A 21,505-nucleotide genomic window follows, 5' to 3' on the forward strand; every position below is an offset into this window, starting at 1 on the left:
ATTCCCTCTTGATCATGTTGTTCTTTCCATTTTCCAACTCCAAAAATACTCTTGCCTATCCAATTTTCCTGGCAGCCCTGGGACAAGATTAGTTTTAGTTTACTTTACGGATACAGCGTGGAAACAGGCCCACCGAGTCCGCACGGACCAGTGATCTCCACACATTAACATTATCCTACACACACTCTGGGAACTATTTTACACTTATTCCAGCCAATTAACCTACAAACCTGTACGTCTTTGGAGATGTGGGAGGAAACCGAAGATCTTGGAGAAAACCCTTGCGGTCATGCGGAGAACGTACAAACTCAGCGCAGACAGCACCGTCGGACGCTGCAACCGTTGTAAGGCCACAACCTCTGCGCCATCGTGCCGCCCAGAGACGGTATCCTGGGGCCACTTGGGGTCTGTAGCACAGCTTTAGCACTGACAATCTATGTCCATTATTTGGAGGGGCTTGAATCAGACTTGAATATATTCAGCTGGCAGTTAATTTTTGTTGTGAAAGGTCAGGTACATATTTTGGTTTCTCATATCTGATGTTTTATTATGTCCTGCAGCTGAACTCTTAAGTTTTAGCTGAACTGGCTCAGGTTGTATCACTTCAGATAACTCAGATCCCCACATGTTCTCATTCTCATCTGGTCAGAAATTGTTTGTGTATTTTTGGAAAGTATTACTGACACGTAATTTTATTTGCGTGCGGAATTTTAGGAATTTGACAAAGCAAACACGCAGACAGTGCATCAACTTTTCTGGGAAATCGATGAGATGCTGTTTGAGGGAAAGGTGAGCAGTTGTACTGAAAGCATTCAAACTGAGTGTCGAGAATGGACAGAACGTTCGCCCCAGCTTAGGTGAGTGCTCGGACTAATAGAATGCCATGTGTTTTCAGCTAGTAGTTAAAGGCTATGCCCGCTGATTGTGTGCCAATTGACAAAGCCGATACATTTGCATCCTTGTTCATCCAATAGCGTTAAATCGATGATGCAAGGGCCATGAATTTTGGGAGGGTGAATTTCAATATTATAAGAAGGTACCCTGTAAAAGTAACCTGGAAGCAGGTACTTGCAACTAACTATGTACAACAAGTGAAATGCATTCTGAAGTGAAACAATGAGAGTTCAGAGACATTGAGGTACATTGAGGTACAAGAAGGCTGAATGAAACTTGGATTTTAAGGAATTTTGAGGGCTCAATAAAGAAAAAATGAGGAGGCAGATATAGAGCATGAAGGATCTTTGGGAGTATAGAAAGTGTGTGGATTGTAGGAGGTGGCGGTGGGTTTTTAAAGGACCAACATAAAGGTCAAACAGGGGGCACAAAGTATCACTGGCAATCTAGATTAAAGAAAATCCTCAGAAATATTAACGACAAGAAGGTAACCAAGGAAAATTAGAGCTGATTAGGGATAAAAATAGCAATCTGTGCAAGGAAACAGCAAACACAGGTGTGGTGTTAAATGAATACCTATGATCTGTATTAAATCAGGAGAAGAACATTACAGAATAATAACTCGGGGAAATGGGTGGTGACATTCAAGAACATGTTATTAAAAGCAGGTATTAGGTATTTCAGCAAGTGAAAAGTGGATCATTGTCCAGGACCTGATGAGAGGATTTAGCTGGGACGTGACATTGATTAAAAAAACAATTACTGGCGATAGTTGAGGTGCCAGGCATCTATCTATAGGCTGCAAATGTGCTACCTATGTTGAGTGAGAACAGGAATAAAAAAGGTATTTACAGACCTGTGAGCCAGTGGGAAGCAACTATTTGAAAATATTCTGGGGGACAGGGTTAATTTTCATTTGGAAGGCCCGGGATTAATCAAAGATATTCAATATACCTTTATTTGGGAGAGATCCTGCCTGACCAGTTTGATTGAATTTTTCAAAGGATTCATTGTTTCTGATCAATCATTTTGCTCCCGAGATCTTATGTTTAAAATTTATTTTGTCTGTTTTGGTTTTCAGTCCAATGATCTACCTCTGAGCCCAATGGCAATTTTTTGTTTGTAAATGCTCCAGGGTAGTGCCTTGGGATGTCCCTCTACAACAAAGGCACCATATTAACATATCCATGTTTGAGTCCTTGCATTTTTGATCTTATGCAATTTTTAACATAGAGGAGGAAGGGGGAAAATATAAGAAATAATTTTAGTAGAAAAAAATGGCCTACGAGTGAAGCATGGATGAATAAGAATATAACTAACTGTAAGATTTGGACCTGCTATCTCTTTGTGTGCCCTGTACAGGATATTGGGAACCCAACTCTTGCTGCCAAAAGATGAAGGTTTCCAGCATTTCCAGAGCAGAGGAAACAGCTCCATGGTAACTAGGACGTTACCTAGTTCCTGTGAAAGCACCAGCGATGTGAAAGAGTAAGCTCCAAGATCATTATGTTCACAGATGGACTAATTAATTAATGAATGAATTTACCAGTCACTGATCTTTTGTGCAATTTTCACAAAACTCCTTTTCAGTTTTGCCTGGCAAATTATTTGCAGCCACCAAATTTTGCTGGAATTTGTTTTGAAAATAATTGAAATGTTAGAAATTACTTTGGATAATATGTGGAGATGATGATTATGATAAGACATTCCTTTTTCAATTGTTTTTGTATAGGAACTAAGCTGTTTATTTTAAATACATTGACGCTTTTTAATTAATAGCATACTGCACAACGATAGGTCAAAAGCTAAAATATTTTGCAGTTAATAATGAAACAAATTCAGACAATAATGTAGTCATAAATCATGTGAGGAGAGAGAAGAAGGTAAATTATTCATGTTGTGGAGCATTTGCCATAACTGGAAGCTATAACTGAACAGTATGTGTGGATGGCTATCCTGTTTTCTTAAGTTCAGTTTCTCTTTCTGATAGTCTGAAGAAGGGTCTCGACCCGAAACGCCACCTATCCTTTTTATCCAGAGATGCTGCATGTCCTGCTGAGTTACTCCAACATTTTGTGTCTGTCTTCTCTTTCTGATAGTTCTTTTCAAACAGGGACGCAAGGTTCTGCAGAAGATTGTTTACAAAAAAACGACACAAGGTGCTGGGGTAACTCAGGAGATCATGGATGGGGTACCTTTCTGGGTCGGATATCGATTTGATAATCAAACTGATAGTTCTTTTAAAATATTGTTCATCTTTGATTTTTTTCCAGTTCTGATCACAGCTGATGTGTTTGTTCTCCCATATATTGAATGATCTGCTGAATGTTAGCAACATTAAAACAGGGATGTAATGTTGAGGCTCTATAAGGAGCTGGTCAGGCCACATTTGAAGTATTGTGAACAATTTTGGGCACCATACCTGAGGAAGGATGTGCTGGCTCTGGAGAGGGTCCAGAGGAGGTTTACAAGAATTATGCCAGTAATGAATAGGTTGACCTACATATGATGAGAGTTTGTTGGCATTGGGCCTGTACTCACTAGAGTTTCGACGAATGTTGGGGGGGGGGGGACTTTATGGAAACATACAGAATAATGAAAGGCCTGGATAGTGGATGTGGAGAGGATGTTTCCACTAGTGGGAGAGTCTAGGACTGGAGGTCATAGCCTCAGAATTAAAGAACGTTCTTGGTCCTCTGCTGCAAGCTACTGGTGGCTATAATGCTTTGTAGCCATAGGCTCAATTTGACGTGTACTGTGACCTGAGATTGGGGGGGTCATTAAAACCTATGAATGTTTAGAAGGGAGGGTGAGTGGCCCTCTGCTGTGGTGAATTGAATGTTTGCAGGAGGATGGTACATCAGGACATTAAGACTAGGGCTGCAGGGATAGTGACGAGTGTATACCATGGGGTCAGGGGATTGGACATTTGGTGAGATATGGTATGGACCTCATGACAAGGAGAAGAAGTCTGGTATTGGGAGGACTAGATGGTGGTTGCAAGGTTCTTGATGAAGGGATGGAAATCATGTTTAAAATTAAAATTCTGGACGTAAGCATTGAATAAATTCCTATTGAAGATATTTCCCCTCCTTTTTCAGGCTTAGCCTCTCAGGAGTACGTCTGCTTCCTACGCACTCTCCCTTCAACAGCTCAAACTCCACAATGAGTTCCCTTGACTCGGATTGCTCTGTTTTCTCATTCCTAGAAGAGGAGATTTATGATGTGGATGGTAAAATTGAGGAGTATTTTGCATACGACAGTAAAGAATGGTAAGTGGGTGGGTAATAAAACATACAAGCAAGGGATTCACATGTACTGTGTCATGTTGTGCACAGTGTGGTTTACAAATAATCAGAATATTGGAGTGATAAACAAACTGATGGTTTATCTAACAATAGCTTTACTGCTTTTAGGAATGTGCAGAGGCCAATCCTTGCAAATTTAAATTAGTTTCATCACAAACTTTTCCCCATTCTGATAAAAGTCCATCGACCTTAGAAACGTTGTATGTCTTGCATGGATGCCGCCTGACCTGCTGAATCTTTCATTTCATATTTCTGGCCAAAGCAATCAAACCATTGATGATATGGGATGAGGGAGAATGCAGGCAGCTGGAAAACTAACAAGGTTGCCATAGTAAGGGATTTTAACATTGTCAATATGGACTGGAACTGTCATAGTGCCAAGGACATAGATGGGATGTAAATCGTCAAATGTATCAGGAAAGTTTCCTTTGGCAATATAGAGAGGGCCCTACTAGGGATAGAGTTCCATCGCATTTCCGATGTGCCTTATTGCTGATGGAAAAGTTTTGGTATGTGAGGATCCAAGCCACTTGCCTCAGCTCACCCAACTTTGCTTTGTTCTGTTGCCACATTATTATGTGCTGGTCCAGTTAAATTTCTGGCAAATGTGACTTCCTAATGGGGATTTCAGTAGCGATAGTGCTTTTGAATGTCATGGGAAGGTTGTAAATGCATTTCGTTGTAAATGCAGGTTGTTAAATCTGAATCTGAATCTTAAATCGGCTGCTCTCTTCAAAACTGCAATTGTCGTTTCACTACAATTCCTTAAATCCTGAGCTTCACCTGGGGGATAAGCCACAATTACTTTTTCATGCATACCAATACAATACAATACGGTTTATTTGTCACATTGCACATAAGTGCAAGTAAAACAAATATGTCAGCAGCGGTACAATTATAAAGAACACACACAAAAACACAATAAAAATTTAACATAAACATCATTAACATCAACATCAAATACCATTAATTAAATTGGTGACAAGTCCCAATAACATGGAACACTAATTTGAATTGTGCAGAAAAACGTAAGTACTTTCTGCTGGGTGTTCACCTTGTCCATATAGAAATTCTGTGCTGTATTATTGCAAGAATGAAAATGAATCTATTTTGCTGTAGGCAGAAGTGTAGTATTTACATTTATTGCATTACATCACTCACTAGTGCACAATACTCCCCTATAGAAAATACACATTGCATCTCTGCAGCATTCATTTGCAATCTGAAAATAAATTCAATGTAAGGTACAGATCTGAGATAAAATGTAATTAAGAAACGAATTTGGGAACAACAAAATGTAATAATGAGCAAATGTAAATGAGCGCATCATTAGAAGTTAGAAATTGGAATATGACTTTGAAGGTAACTTTTCTATAACATTTATTCCAGAATCCAAATTAAGCAATTGCAGACAGCCTAAGTGGAGTGTGCAAGGATTCCTCATTGTCGACCTTGAGTTGTTTTTATTACCTTCAGATTGGATCACCAACTTTTTAATTAAATTGCATTCAATATAAACAAAATTTGAAAGCATTTTTAAACAACAAATTTAATCAGCATTTTCTTTCTGAGAAATAAATAGACCCATACCATTTTATTGTGTTTATGTTTTTAAATGTATAATGGTACAAAGAACCAAGTGTAACCATTCAACAAGAACTGTATTCCTTGTGTTACAGGTACAGTGCCCTCCATAATGTTTGGGACAAAGACCCATCATATATTTATTTGCCTCTGTACTCCACTATTTGAGATTTGTAATAGAAACAAATCACATGTGGTTAAGGTGCACATTGTCAGATTTTAATAAAGGCCATTTTTATACATTTTGGTTTCACCATGCAGATAGTACAGCAGCGTTTATACATAGTCACCCCCCCCCCCCCCCCCCCCCCCCCCCCCCCCCCATTAATGTTTGGGACACAGCAATGTCATGTAAATGAAAGTAATTCACGTTTAGTATTTTGTTGCATATCCTTTGTATGCAATGACTGCTTGAAGTCTGCGATTCATGGACATCACCAGTTGCTGGGTGTCTTCTCTGGAGATGCTCTGCCAGGCCAGTATTGCAGCCATCTTTAGCTTGTTTTGGGGGCTAGTCCCCTTCAGTTTTCTCTTCACCATATACAAGGCATGCTCAATTGGGTTCTGATCGGATGATTGACTTGGCGACTCAAGAATTGACCATTTTATAGCTTTGAAAACCTCCTTTGTTGCTTTAGCAGTATGCTTGGGATCATTGTCTTGCTGCAAAAATGAACTGCCGGCCAATAAGCTTTGAGGCATTTGTTTGAACTTAAGCAGATAGGATGTGCCCATATACTTCAGAATTCATTATGCTACTACCTTCAGCAGTTGTATCATCAATGAAGATAAGTGAGCCAGTACCTTCAGCAGCCATACATGCCCAGGCCATAACACCCCCACCACCATGTTTCACAGATGAGGTGGTAAGCTTTGGATCTTGGGCAGTTCCTTCTCTCCTTCATACTTTGCTCTTGCCATCACTTTGAAATGTTAATCTTTGTCTCATCTGTTCACAAGACCTTTTCCCAGAACTGTGGTTGCTCTTTTAAGTACTTCTTGGCGAACTGTAACCCGGCCATCCTATTTTTGCAGCTAATCAGTGGTTTGCATCTTGCAGTGTAGCCTCTGTGTTTCTGTCCATGAAGTCTTCTGTGGACAGTGGTCATTGACAAATCCACACCTGACTCCTGAAGAGTGTTTCTGATCTGTCATACAAGTGTTTGGGGACTTTTCTTTATTATAGAGAGAATTCTTCTGTCATCAGCTGTGGAGGTCTTCCTTGGCCTGCCAGTCCCTTTGCGATTAGCAAGCTCACCAGTGCTCTCTTTCTTCTTAATGATGTTCCAAGCAGTTGATTTTGGTAAGCCTAAGGTTTGGCTGATGTCTCTAACAGTTTTATTCTTGTTTCTCCATCTCATAATGGCTTCTTTGACTTTCATTGGCACAACTTTGGTCCTCATGTTGATAAACAGCAATCAAGGTTTCCAAAGGTGATGGGAAGACTGGAGGAAAGAGTCGGTGCTTAGAGCTCTTTTGTACCCAAAGATACTAGAGTGGAGCAAGATAGACCACTCCTGCAAAATCCAATGGACTGACGTGTAGCACGCAATGGGGCGTAACTTCCGCCATTTCAGTAAACCCGACCCTATCTTTGACCCGACCCGACTTAAACAATAGACAATAGGTGCAGGAGTAGGCCATTCGGCCCTTCGAACCAGCATCGCCATTTAATGTGATGATCCCCAATCAGTACCCCGTTCCTGCCTTCTCCACATATCCCCTGATTCCGCTATCTTTAAGAGCCCTATCTAGCTCTCTCTTGAAAGTATCCAGAGAACCGGCCTCTACTGCCCTCTGAGGCAGAGAATTCCACAGACTCACAACTCTCTGTGAGAAAAAGTGTTTCCTCATCTCCGTTCTAAATGGCTTACCCCTTATTCTTAAACAGTGGACCTTAGTTCTGGACTCCCCCTACATCGGGAACATGTTTCCTGCCTCTAGCGTGTCCAAACCCTTAACAATTTCTTCCCAGAGGCAATTCGGACTGTAAACGCCTATCTCACCAGGAACTAACTCTACTGAACGTTTTTCCTTCCATTATTTATTATGTAAAAAGAATATGTGTGTTATGATTGTGTTTATAATTTGTTTGGTTGTTTTGTTGTTTGTCTTTTGCACAAAAGTCCGCGAGCATTGCCACTTTCATTTCACTGCACATCTCGTATGTGTATGTGACAAATAAACTTGACTTGACTTGACTTGTTTCAATAAGTTTGCCTCTCATCCTTCTAAACTCCAGAGTGTGCAAGCGCAGCCACTCCATTCTCTCAGCATAAGACAGTCCCGCCATCCCGGGAATTAACTTTGTAAACCCACTCTGCACTTCCTCAAAAGCAAGAATGTCCTTCCTCAAATTAGGGGACCAAAACTGCACACAATACTCCAGGTGTGGTCTCACTAGGGCCCTGAACAGCTGCAGAAGGACCTCATTGTTCCTATGCTCGACTCCTCTTGTTATAAAGGCCATCATGCCATTCACTTTCTTCACTGCCTGCTGTAACTGCATGTTTACTTTCATAGACTGATGTACAAGGACCCCCAGATCCCATTGTACTTCCCCTTTTCCCAACTTGATGCCATTTAGATAGTAATCTGCCTTCCTGTTTTTGAAACCAAAGTGGATAACCTCACATTTATCCACATTAAACCTCTCTGCCATGCATTTGCCCACTCCCCCAACCTGTCCAAGTCACCCTGCATTCTCATAGCATCCTCCTCAGTTCACAATGCCACACAACTTTTGTGTCATCTGCAAATTTGCTAATGTTACTTTGAATCCTTTCATCCAAATCATTGATGTATATTGTAAATAGCTGTGGTCCCAGCACCGAGCCTTGCGGTACCTCACCATTCACAGCCTGCCATTCTGAAAGGGATCTGTTAATCCCTACTCTTTGTTTCCCTTCTGCCAACCAATTTTCTATCCACGTCAGCACTCTACCCCCAATACCATGTGCCCTAATTTTGCCCACTAATCTCATATGTGGGACCTTATCAGATGCTTTCTGAAAGTCCAGGTACACTACATCAACTGGCTCTCACTTGTCCATTTTCCTAGTTGCATCCTCAAAAAATTCCAGAAGATTAGTCAAGCATGATTTCCCCTTCGTAAATCCATGCTGACTCCTGTTACTGCAATCCAAATGTGCGGCTATTTCATCTTTTATAATTGACTCCAGCATCTTCCCCACCACCGATGTCAGGCTAACTGGTCTATAATTCCCCATTTTCTCTCTCCACCCTTCTTAAAAAGGGGGATAACATTTGCTACCCTCCAATCCACAGGAACTGATCCTGACATATAGAACATTGGAAAATTATCTATAGAACATTGGAAAATTATCACCAATGAATCCACAGATTTCTAGAGCCACTTCCTTAAGTAGCCTGGGATGCAGACCATCCGTCACCCCAGATCATCTGGCCACTACTATCAGGAAAATTGTTTGTTTCATCCCTAATGAAGACGGATCCAAAGTACCTGTTCAACTCATCTGCCATTTCCTTGTTCCCCATAATAAATTCATATTTTTCGGTCTTGAAGGGTCAAACTTTGGTATTAACGAATTTTTTCCTCTTCACATACCTAAAGAAGCTTGTACTATCCTCCTTTATATTCTTGGCTAGCTTACCTTCATACCTCATCTTTTCTCCCCGTATTGTCTTTTTAGTTATCTTCTGGTGCTTTTTAAGATTCACACAGAGAGTGGTGAATCTCTGGAATTCTCTGCCGTAGAAGGTAGTTGAGGCCAGTTCATTGGCTATATTTAAGAGGGAGTTAGATGTGGCCCTTGTGGCTAAAGGGATCAGGGGGTATGGAGAGAAGGCAAGAACAGGATACTGAGTTGGATGATCAGCCATGATCATATTGAATGGCGGTGCAGGCTCGAAGGGCTGAATGGTCTACTCCTGCACCTATTTTCTATGTTTCTATGTTTACCCAAGCCTCTTGCTTCCCGCTCATCTTTGCTAGCCTACATTGTGGTACTTCTTTTCTTTTATTTTTATACTGTCCCTTACAACCCTTGGAATCTTTCTTCCTCAGAATCATTCCTTAGGATCATTCCATAGGAATGAACTGACCCTGCACCTTATTCCTAGAAATACCTGCCATTGTTGTTCCAATGTCAGTTATGTGTTAAGTTAAAATGGCACTAACCTTGTACAGGGAGGAACTGCAAATGCTGGTTTAAACCGAAGACCGACACAAAAGGTTGGAGTAATTCAGCGGATCCGGCAGCATCTCTGGAGAAAAGGAATAGGTGATATTTCGGGTCGACTTTTTCGATAGCTGCCATGACCCGTTTGATGTCATCCTTCGCCCTGCTTCTGGTCTCGGCCCACACCGATCTGCCGGACATGATGTGTGTGTGTGTGTGTTTGTTTGGCGGAGTCTGGGGAGAAGCGCCGGCACCAAGAGCGAGCGAACACACGGACAGACGGACGAAAGCAAAGATCATAGAGCGGAATAGATGACATTTCGGGTCGAGGCCCTTCTGCAGACTGACAGGATTTTCTGGAGCTCCTTCCTAATGGCAATATTTTGTATGTTCAAAGTTAATTAGGAGGACGAAGCAGGAATATCAAAATGATCACCTGCAGCTGAGGAAAAAAAAGATGATTTGTGTGGTATTTGATCAAATAATAGCAATATGAAGACGCCATGACCAAAGCAAAGCTACTAGAGCGGAGACGGAAGCCGGTTATGGAAATGGAGCTAAAGATTACCCATGACCTATTACGGCTTTTTCGTCGAGTGGCCAATCTTGCTTCGCTCTAGTATCTTTGCTTATACCTGCGTTAAGGCAATTAAACACACCTGAGTAATTACAAACGCCTGTGAAGCCATGTGTCCCAAACATTATGGTGCCCTGAAATGAGGGGACTATGTATAAACACTGCTGTAATTTCTACATGGTGAAACCACAATGTATATAAATGGCCTTTTTTAAAATCTGAAATATGCACTTTAACCACTTGATTTTTTTCTCTTACAAATCTCCAAGTGTGGAGTACAGAGACAAATAAATAAATGATGGTATTTGTCCCAAACATTATGGAGGGCACTGTAACTTCAATTTGTTGTTGTAACACTTTTCAATATTTCACTGCCCACTTTAGTTTTACAGGTGCACAACCTTTTATCCGAAAGCCTTGGGACCAGACACTTTTCGTAATTCAGAATTTGTCGGTCTTCGGAATGGAAATTTTTTAGCGTAGATTTTAATGGCTGGCTCAGTGGTAGAGTGTTCGGCTCATATCCGCAAGGTCGCGAGTTTGCGCCTTGATCCAGGCAGTTACTCGGTCGCGAGTTTGAGTCTTCAATGTCGTTTTTTCTTGCAGAATAAATGTTTGTATGAAATGCAGTGTAGGAGAGGTGTACTGACTGTGTGGGCAGAACTTTGGAAGTGATTGCCCACCAGTCTAAAAAGCCGCTGTGTCTCCCTGTCCCTGGGATAGCAGGGGGCGATCAAACAGCACAATACCCCCCTCCCCCTCCAACTCCAGAGGAATCCGCTCCCCGATGGGCCGCTACGGCGACAAGTGGCAGTTTGCCCACAGCCCGAGCTGCGCCACCCCAAGAACACCTTGCACACCATCAGCTTCTGCCCCTACGTGTTCCTCTGGAGTTGGAGCGGGGCTGGGCTGGAGTTGCTGCTGGCTGTGGGTCTCTGGGATCTCCGTGCTTGCAGTGGGCCTGGGGGTCGCTGTCCCGTTGGTCCTGACGTCTCCGGCCACCCCCCTGGACTGGAGCTGAGACTGGGAACTGTACCGCCCTTGCCCCCTCCCTCTGCAACTGCAAACAACCCCACTCTCCTGCAAGGGCGGTACAGTTCCCGGAGGATAGCAGGTGTCCGGAGACGTCAGGACCAACAGGAACCCGCTCCCCGATGGGCCCCTACGACGCCCCGTCATCCGCAACCCAGGTTCCTCTGTAGTTGGAGCGGGGCTGGGCTGGGCTGGGCTGCTGTTGGCTGTGGGTCTCTGGGTTCTCCGTGCTTGCGGTGGGCCTGGTGGTCGACGTTCAATTGGTCCTGACGTCTCCGGTGACTGCACTGACCTGCAGCCATCGCCGACTTGAAGACAGTGCAAAGCCCCCGCGCCGGTGCAATGAGCGGGGAGCTGGAGAGGGGAGAGATGGGGTCACACACATGGCCGGGAAGCAGAGGGGTGTAGGTGGGGTGAAACTGAAGGGAGCAACAATCTGCTGCTGCCTGCACTGTGTATCGTGTCTACCGTGGGAAAATTTTTAACTCAGCTGGCAGGCAGCAGCATATTGTCAATTATTAACCCTCCCGCGCAATATACCCTCACCTTCTCTTTTATGGATGGGGATTTAGTTCCCCTTTCTTCCAGGACCGACCGGAGGTTCCGCTGTCACCTCTGCGGGCCGCCCTCGGTGAACGTCCTGTCTCCCTGTCCCTGGAATAGTAGGGGGCGATCAAACAGCACAATACCCCCTCCCCCTCCAACTCCAGAGGAATCCGCTCCCCGATGGGCCGCTATGGCGACAAGTGGCAGTTCGCCCACAGCCCGAGCTGCGCCACCCCAAGAACAAGACGTTATTCTTGCACACCATCAGCTTCTGCCCATACGGGGAGCGTGTTCTTCTGGAGTTGGAACGGGGCTGGGCTGGAGTTGCTGATCTGGGATCTCCGTGCTTGCAGTGGGCCTGGGGGTCGGTGTTCCGTTGGTCCTGACGTCTCCGGTGACTGGCACTGTGCTGCTAGCATCGCGACGTGAAGACAGTACAAAGCCCCCGTGCCGGTGCAATGAGCGGGGAGCTGGAGAGGGGAGGGAAGGGGTCACACACATGGCCGGGAAGCAGAGGGGTGTAGGTGGGGTGAAACTGAAGGGAGCGACAATCTACTGCTGCCTGCACGCTGTTAAAAAGTTCCCACGCAAGACTCACGATACACTGTGTATTGTGAGTCTACCGTGGGAACTTTTTTAACTCAGCTGGCAGGTAGCAGCATATTGTCAATTATTAACCCTCCCGCGCAATATACCCTCACCTTCTCTTTTATGAATGGGGATTTAGTTCCCCTTTCTTCGAGGACCGACCGGAGGTTCCGCTGTCACCTCTGCGGGCCGCCCTCGGTGAACGTTTTCAAGGACCTTTCTTCAAGGACCGAAAAAATGTCGCTATTCGGAGGTTTTCGTTATTTGGATCGTCGGATAAAAGGTTGTGCACCTGTACTTCATAACAGGTGATGGCATTTAGCAGGATAAATTGGAATATTCTGTTCCCTTACTATTTTTTTTCCTGAGTGAGTACACACTATCCCTCAAGTTACCTAAGTAAAAATGTAGACAAATTTAGTTACGATCTAAATGGGTGTGTGGATATTTATCCAACAGTGACAGTCTGTGTTGACTGTGGCAGAATTACTGGGCATTGAGCCATTCACATTGAAGTATGCCCTGGATTTGTACTCGGGAGCTGATCAAATGCTGAATATGTCACTGCATAAATGATTCTACAGGATGGGCCCTAGGAGTCAAAAAACGTGTGGACTTTGCTGGAAATCCCCAGCAATCCATTAAGGAATTATTTCTCAGATCTTGCCGTCGTCAGCTTTGCTTCAGGATATGAGAATACATTCATTTAAATTAGGCCGAGACAAAAGGGAATAACATTTTAATTATGTTGCTTAATTTTAAACAGAAAACATAGAAAAATAGGTGCAGGAGTACGCCATTCGGCACTTCGAGCCAGCACTGCTGATCATCTAAAATCAGTACCCCGTTCCTGCTTTTTCCCCATATCCCCTGATTCCTTTAGCCCTAAGAGCTAAACCTAACTCTCTCTCTTGTTAATGCATTTCAATCATTTGAAAATAATTTTTAATGGTTTGCTTTTGGGATCAGTACTTGTCCCACTTTTATTTACTATTTATATTTATGAATTGGAAGAGGGGCAGAGTGTAAGGTATCTAAGCTTGCTGCTTGCTGCAATATGATATTGTGACTCTGCAAAGAGGTATAGGTAGATTTGAGTGAGAGGGCAAAAATGTAGCAAATGGCATTTTATGTGGGGATGTGTGAGTGAGAGGGATCAAAAGGCAGCTGATATCTAAGTGGCAGGAGACTGCAAATGAATGAAGTGCAGACGGACTAGGTGTCCTTGTGCATGATTCACAAAGAGTTAGTAGACAGTTGCAGCAACTATTGAAGATGACAAATGACACATTGTTTGGGTTTAAGAAGTGGGGAAATGTTGTTACATTTGTACGGCGTTAATAATACCAGACCTGGAGTACTGCACACAGGTTTGGCCTCCTTGCCTAAAGAAAGGACACAGTAGAGTTGGAGGCAGTCTACATGAGATTCACCTGGCCATTGCTGGAATGAGAAGATTGTCCTCATAAAAGATGCTGAGTGGTTGGTTCTGTATTCTTTTAGAGTTCAGAAGATTGAGGGGTGATCTATTGAAACATGTAAGATCCCAAGGAGACATAACAGGATGTTGAGATATTTTCTATTTCCGGGAGAGTCCCAAACAAGAGGACATAGTTTTGAGATAAGGGGCTGGTCATCTAAAACCAAGGTACATTAAAATATCTCTTGAGGGTAGTGAATCTCTGGAGTTATGTCCTAGAGTAGTTGATGGTGGTTTATTAGAAATATTTAAATGGAGGTTTACAAAGCTCCATGTCATGTTTACTTCCTGCCAAAGAGTGCAAGGGATGGTTTTTGGGTGGGAACAATGGTCTGAGACTTTGCCAATGTTCAGATGCAGAGATGTAGAGAGCCAGTGGATCATCCGGCTAGGACTACAGGTGGCCATTTGAGCTTTGGGGCTCCAACATTCAGCCCATCAAGTTTAATGTGTAGTTGAAAGGGAAAATGTGAAACAACTACTAAACATTTAAAGTTAGTAACAAAGATTTAAATACAGTGATATTAGAACAGGAACAGCCCCTTTGGCCCACAATGTTAGTACTGAATGCGATGCCAAAAACAGCTAATTGGTCTGTATATGATCCATACCTCTTCACTCCCTCCATATCCATGTACCCAACTAAAAGCCTACATCTAAACGCTATTTGCCCAGATTGTGCTGAGCAAATTGGCCAGAGAAAGTTATGGGTGATCAAAAAGCATTTAATGTGGTGCAGAATCAGTTTGTACTTGATGAGGGTCAAGAGTTGTACTGGCCAAAATTAGTCATGAAAAATAGGGAACATTTGAATGATAATAAAACCATTCACAAAGGCAAAAACATCACAGATCCCAGTGACGGGAAAAGATGCAAGGAGCACTGAAATGTGACAAAATGAAAACTAACAGCGAAAGAAAATGGGAATGAAAAGAAGTTTACAAGAGTTATGAAAATCACTGCATAAAATGTCACCATAATGTTTGAAACAGAAGAGTTATCTGGAACAATCAGTTTAAGGAGCCTCTCAAACAGCTTAAACGACTAATTTTAAGTTAATTCACTAAGATTATATAAAATACTAGCAACAGAAAAGGGTCTATTTTCTATTTAAATTGCATAATAAGCTCAGTAAATTGTAGTACTGAGTACCTGTTTATGAAGAATGGCATCATTAGGCATGTAAATATCATTGTGCTTCACTTACAGTATTAGCGAAGATGAGAGTTTAGAACAAAAGAAAGATCAAGTTGCTCTGAGGAGAAATAAACGGGGCATTCCTCCCATTTCTCCCAATGCCTGCATTAAAGATGCTGTATCTGCAGAGATATTTAATGATATCTGGCGAGATGTGATTGATGTATTGGAAGAGCTGATCAGGAAACACTGGCAAAACAACATTTCAGGTACGAGAGGTCAAATAAACTTTTTAACTGCTTAGAATGTTATACTGAATTAATTTTCGGAAGTTTACAGCTTAAAGTCATTTTTTTAATCCATGTGCGTTTTAAAATGTACAGTTCCATTAGTAATTACAGCCAGTTGGGATCTTTATTGGCAATACCAGATGTCCTAGCCAAAGGTTAGACAATTCAATGGTGTTTTTCTTTGGAGCATTCTTTTGATTTAACGTTATACAGCCAATTCAAAATGGAGCTATATAAATCCATCATTATGAATTAAATACAGAATTACCAATGTTCATAATCATGACTTACTGATAATTCAGCCATTATTGATTCATATTTATTCATTTTTGTTTTCCTGGACATACTGCTCTGAAAAAAGATGCATTTTTCTTCTCTGAAATAAGGTGGATCTAAATGGCATTTTGCCATCATTCTCTCCACTCAAATATTTTCATTGCAATTAATCTGTGTTAAATTGTAGACCAAACTAACCATAGAAGGCTAAGCTCCTCTCCATTTAAGTAGTCTGCTAATTGGCATGATCCTTACCTATGCTAAATAATATCTGGCATTGAAAGCTATCTTCAACAGCCATGAAATCGTATTTGTTGTCAGAGACAACACGAGTTACATTTTATTCTATTATTCTTTCTTTTTCTTTATCTCAACTTTAACCTCCTTTTTTTCTGGATATGCAATATTGAATCGACTATTCTGGTTCAGACTTTAGAAACATAGAAAAATAGGTGCAGGAGGAAGCCATTCGACCCTTCGAGCCAGCACCGCCATTCAATATGATCATAGCTGATCATGTAAAATCAGTACCCCGTTCCTGCTTTTTCCCACATATCCCTTGATTCCTTAATGTTTGTTTGCAGTATTTCAAGCTGTTAAATGTTTAAAACAAGCCAGGACAATGGCTTATTCAGACAAGTTTCATAGGCTTTCTCAAGAATGCTACATTTTCATTTTCTGAGTGGTCGGAACTCGCTGGGAAAATGTTCATGAGAATTCATTGGGAAGAGACAAGGTCATGTTCGTTCACAGATAATGGCAATTTCTGGCCCAGTTCTTCCGCCAGTTAATTATCATAATTGGAGGTCCTAATTATAGTTTGGACCTCAAGGGGCCCAAATGTGTAGATCAGATAAATTGGGTTGTAACTATTTGGATCTTTCTTATATTGGTTTCAGTGTTACTAGAATAACATACTGTGGGCAGGCACCATTCTGCCTGAAGTTGTATTGTAAATTGATAAAATACAACGAGACTTGTTCCTAAATAATCACACAGGGTAATTCCTCACCTCGGCCAGAGACATGCTGATGGTTTGCTGCTGAGTGTTCATCAGAAAAAAGAAACACAAGCCATGTAGTTTTATGGTTGTGGAATAATTGTATTAAAATATGAGGTCATTCATTCATCTACACTAATCCCTCCTGCTTATTTGGCTCTCATCCCATTAAACCTTTCCTATCCAAATATGTCCAAATGTATTTGAAATGTTGTTATAGTACCCACCTCAACTACCTCCTCTGGCAGCTCAATCCATATACCCATCACCCTCTGTGTGAAAAAGTTACTTCTCAGATTTGTATTAAATCTTTCCCCACTAACCTTAAAACTATGTCCTCTGGTTCGAGATTCCCCTACTCTGCACATTCACCCTATCTATTCCCCTCATGATCATATACACCCTTGTGAGATCACCCCTCAACCTCCTGAATTGTTTTACCACAGTGCAATTTATGAACATTTAGCGAACAGGAAACTACGTAACCCTTATTAGTGCAACATTTCAAATTCACAATTTAAGTAAATGGCTGGGAAATTGCAACTGATTGGCTGGATAGGCACGGTGAAGTATATGTAAGGAATTAAATGTTCTTGGAAATGGCACCAGTCTTCCCAGTGCAATTGCAAAGTAGTACCTGTTATTCCAGCGAGCAACAACTTGAGTATATTGGTAGTTTATGTGGGGAATGTTTGCGGGTGAAAGTTCTTCCATTAACCAACGTTAGCAAAGACAGACACATGATATCGTCCTCATCCTGTGAGTCCTTCAGTTACCGATACTATTGGATGCACAGATTCTGGCCTGCCCAGACAATCAGAGATTAAGGCCTGTATACTTGAGGGATATATGCTTGCCTGGAATTTATAAGGCCTCTTTATAAAGAGCTACAGGTGCACAACCTTTTATCCGAAGATCCAAATAACGAAAACCTCGAATAGCGGACATTTTTTTCGGTCAATGAAGAAAGGTCCTTGAAAACGTTCACCGAGGGCGGCCCGCAGAGGTGACAGCGGAACCTCCGGTCGGTCCTTGAAGAAAGGGGAACTAAATCCCCATTCATAAAAGAGAAGGTGAGGGTATATTGCGCGGGAGGGTTAATAATTTACAATATGCTGCTACCTGCCCGCTGAGTTAAAAAGTTCCCACGGTAGACTCACGATACACAGTGTATCGTGAGTCTTGCGTGGGAACTTTTTAACTCAGCGTGCAGGCAGCAGCAGATTGTCGCTCCCTTCAGTTTCACCCCACCTACACCCCTGTGCTTCCCGGCCATGTATGTGACCCCCTTCCCTCCCCTCTCCAGCTCCCCGCTCATTGCACCGGCGTGGGGGCTTTACACTGTCTTCACGTCGGCGTTGCTAGCAGCACAGTGCCAGTCACCGGAGACGTCAGGACCAACGGGACACCGACCCCCAGGCCCACCGCAAGCACGGAGATCCCAGAGACTCACAGCCAGCAGCAGCCCAGCCCCGTTCAAACTCCAGAGGAAAACTGCAAACTGGCCGGAGACGTCAGGACCACCAGAAGCCGTTCCCCGAGCTGCGCCCCCTCATCGGGACACCGACCCCCAGGCCCACTGCAAGCACGGAGATCCCAGATCAGCAACTCCAGCCCAGCCCCGTTCCAACTCCAGTGGAACACGCTCCCCGTATGGGCAGAAGCTGATGGTGTGCAAGGAACGTCTTGTTCTTGGGGTCGCGCAGCTCGGGCTGTGGGCGAACTGCCACTTGTCGCCGTAGCGGCCCATCGGGGAGCGGATTCCTCTGGAGTTGGAGGGGGAGGGGGGGTATTGTGCTGTTTGATCGCCCCCTACTATCCCAGGGACAGGGAGACTAGACGTTCACCGAGGGCGGCCCGCAGAGGTGACAGCGGAACCTCCGGTCGGTCCTCGAAGAAAGGGGAACTAAATCCCCATTCATAAAAGAGAAGTGAGGGTACATTGCGCGGGAGGGTTAATAATTGACAATATGCTGCTACCTGCCCGCTGAGTTAAAAAGTTCCCACGGTAGACACGATACACAGTGTATCGTGAGTCTTGCGTGGGAACTTTTTAACTCAGCGTGCAAGCAGCAGCAGATTGTCGCTCCTTCAGTTTCACCCCACCTACACCCCTCTGCTTCTCGGCCATGTGTGTGACCCCTTCCCTCCCCTCTCCAGCTCCCGGCTCATTGCACCGGCGCAGGGGCTTTGTACTGTCTTCACGTCGGCGATGGCAGCAGATCAGTGCAGTCACCGGAGACGTCAGGATCAATTGGACGTCGACCACCAGGCCCACCGCAAGCACGGAGATCCCAGAGACCCACAGCCAGCAGCAGCCCAGCCCAGCCCCGCTCCAACTACAGAGGAACATGGGTTGCAGATGACTGGGTGCAGCTCGGGGCGTCGTAGGGGCCCATCGGGGAGCGGGTTCCTGTTGGTCCTGACGTCTCCGGCCACCTGCTATCCTCCGGGAACTGTACCGCCCTTGCAGGAGAGTGGGGTTGTTTGCAGTTGCAGAGGGAGGGGGCAAGGGCGGTACAGTTCCCAGTCTCAGCTCCTGTCCAGGGGGGTGGCCGGAGAGGTCAGGACCAACGGGACACCGACCCCCAGGCCCACTGCAAGCACGGAGATCCCAGAGACCCACAGCCAGCAGCAGTCCAGCCCAGCCCCGCTCCAACTACAGGGGAACACGTAGGGGCAGAAGCTGATGGTGTGCAAGGTAGTCTTATTCTTGGGGTGGCGCAGCTCGGGCTGTGGGCAAACTGCCACTTGTCGCCATAGCGGACCATCGGGGAGAGGATTCCTCTGGAGTTGGAGGGGGAGAGGGGTATTGTGCTGTTTGATCGCCCCCTGCTATCCCAGGGACAGGGAGACACAGAGGCTTTTTAGACTGGTGGGCAATCACTTCCAAAGTTCTGCCCACACAGTCAGTACACCTCTCCTACACTGCATTTCATACAAACATTTATTCTGCAAGAAAAAACTACATTGAAGACTCAAACTCGCGACCGAGTAACTGCCAGGATCGAGGCGCAAACTCGCGACTTAGCTCAAGAATCCCCGAGCTAGGCCGCCTAAGGGCATGTAGCCCCGCTAGGGTGACATGAGTGCGAGAGGTGATTCAATGCTGCGGGCACATTTACAAATTCAGGAATTCATTCAACACACTGCATTTCATACAGACATTTATTCTGCAAGAAAAAACGACATTGAAGACTCAAACTCGCGACCGAGTAACTGCCGGGATCAAGGCGCAAACTCGCGACCTTGCGGATATGAGCCGAGCACTCTACCACTGAGCCAGCCATTAAAATCTACGCTAAAAAATTTCCATTCCGAAGACCGACAAATTCTGAATTACGAAAAGTGTCTGGTCCCAAGGCTGTCGGATAAAAGGTTGTGCACCTGTATCAGCTAATGTTATAAGCCAGGTTATGGCATTTCTTCCTCAGTATTAATACATTCAATCGCATTTGGCAATTTCCTATGACAGTTGGGTACCTGAGATGCAGCTGTAATTATGTTTCTTCAAGGTGAGTAAATACATGTGAAAAAACAGTGCAAAGTGGATAAATATCCATTATGTTTGGCAAAAAAAAAATAAAAGTATGATTTAAATTGTGACATGCTGAGAAATCTTGATGTACGAAGGGATCTGGATGTGCTCGTACACTAACCACAGAAAACAAAATATGTTGCTTTGCAGACATCAGTTAAGCCAAATGATATGTAGGTAATCAATGCAAGAGGGTTTGAGTACAGGGCAAGGATTTTTACTGCCAATATCTAGGGCCTTAGCTGAGAGTATTTTGTGCAGTTTTGGTCCCTTTACCAACATAAGGATATGCTCGCCATGGAGGGACTGCAGCAGAGGCTCACCAGAGTAATTCTTGGGATGGTGGGACTCGTACAAGGAGTGTTGGGTCGACTAGTCTTGAATTCATTATAATTCAGAAGGAGGGGAGAATCCATTGTAGGGGTTTCTGACCGGGCTTGGCAGACTAAATGCAGGAAGGATGTTTCTCCTTGCTCGGTCACTTTGAAGTGCAGATCGTCATCTTGGAATAAATAGTAAGACATTTAGGACAGATTTGAAGAGTAATGTCTTCACTCAGAGTGGTGAACCAGTGGCATTCTTTACCTCAGAAGGCTGTGGAGACCAAGTCACTGAATTTATTTTAGAAGGAGAAAGACATCTAGAGATTAAAAAAAACCTCAAGGCATCTGAGATGAGAGTCAGAATATGAGGTTAAGTTAAAGAATTGGCCATGATCCCAATGGAACGGTGAAGCAGGCTTGAAGGACGAAATGGTCGACTCCTGTTCTTTATTTCCATGCAAAGTAGCTATCGTCTTGAGTGACTTTCTGTCAGGTTGAATTGTGAAATCATGAGATCATGCAGCAGAAAAAAGGAGGTCTTTCAGCTCGCCGTGGCTCTGCCGGATCTGTAAACCTGCTGTCCATTTATTCGCATATTTCTCTTCCTTGTGGATCTGTGCTTATGTTATTTTCATAGATCCTAGTATTTATATCAAGAACAAAGATTAGAGGTTGAAAATATGTAAGGAAAGAGGCATATATGCACTGCTAGAATTATGATCAAGCATAGAGTTTCAATTAATGTATCTGCACAGTCATAGTCATAGAG

At 43.6% G+C, this 21,505-nt stretch overlaps 1 protein-coding gene across 4 annotated transcripts in view; it reads left to right on the plus strand.

The window, feature by feature from the left end:
• The window catches only part of LOC129696995 (protein FAM149A-like), a 93,685-nt gene that overhangs the window by 37,515 nt on the left and 34,665 nt on the right, over positions 1-21,505 (plus strand). For all 4 annotated transcript variants that reach the window (XM_055635168.1, XM_055635176.1, XM_055635185.1 and 1 more), the window contains exons 4-7: positions 715-857; positions 2,257-2,382; positions 3,996-4,166; positions 15,382-15,578. In XM_055635168.1, the coding sequence (XP_055491143.1) occupies positions 715-857; positions 2,257-2,382; positions 3,996-4,166; positions 15,382-15,578 (637 nt within the window). The remainder of the gene's footprint in view (positions 1-714; positions 858-2,256; positions 2,383-3,995; positions 4,167-15,381; positions 15,579-21,505) is intronic.

This window comes from Leucoraja erinacea, chromosome 1 (assembly GCF_028641065.1).
Source record: "Leucoraja erinacea ecotype New England chromosome 1, Leri_hhj_1, whole genome shotgun sequence".
NCBI classification, from domain to species: domain Eukaryota; kingdom Metazoa; phylum Chordata; class Chondrichthyes; order Rajiformes; family Rajidae; genus Leucoraja; species Leucoraja erinaceus.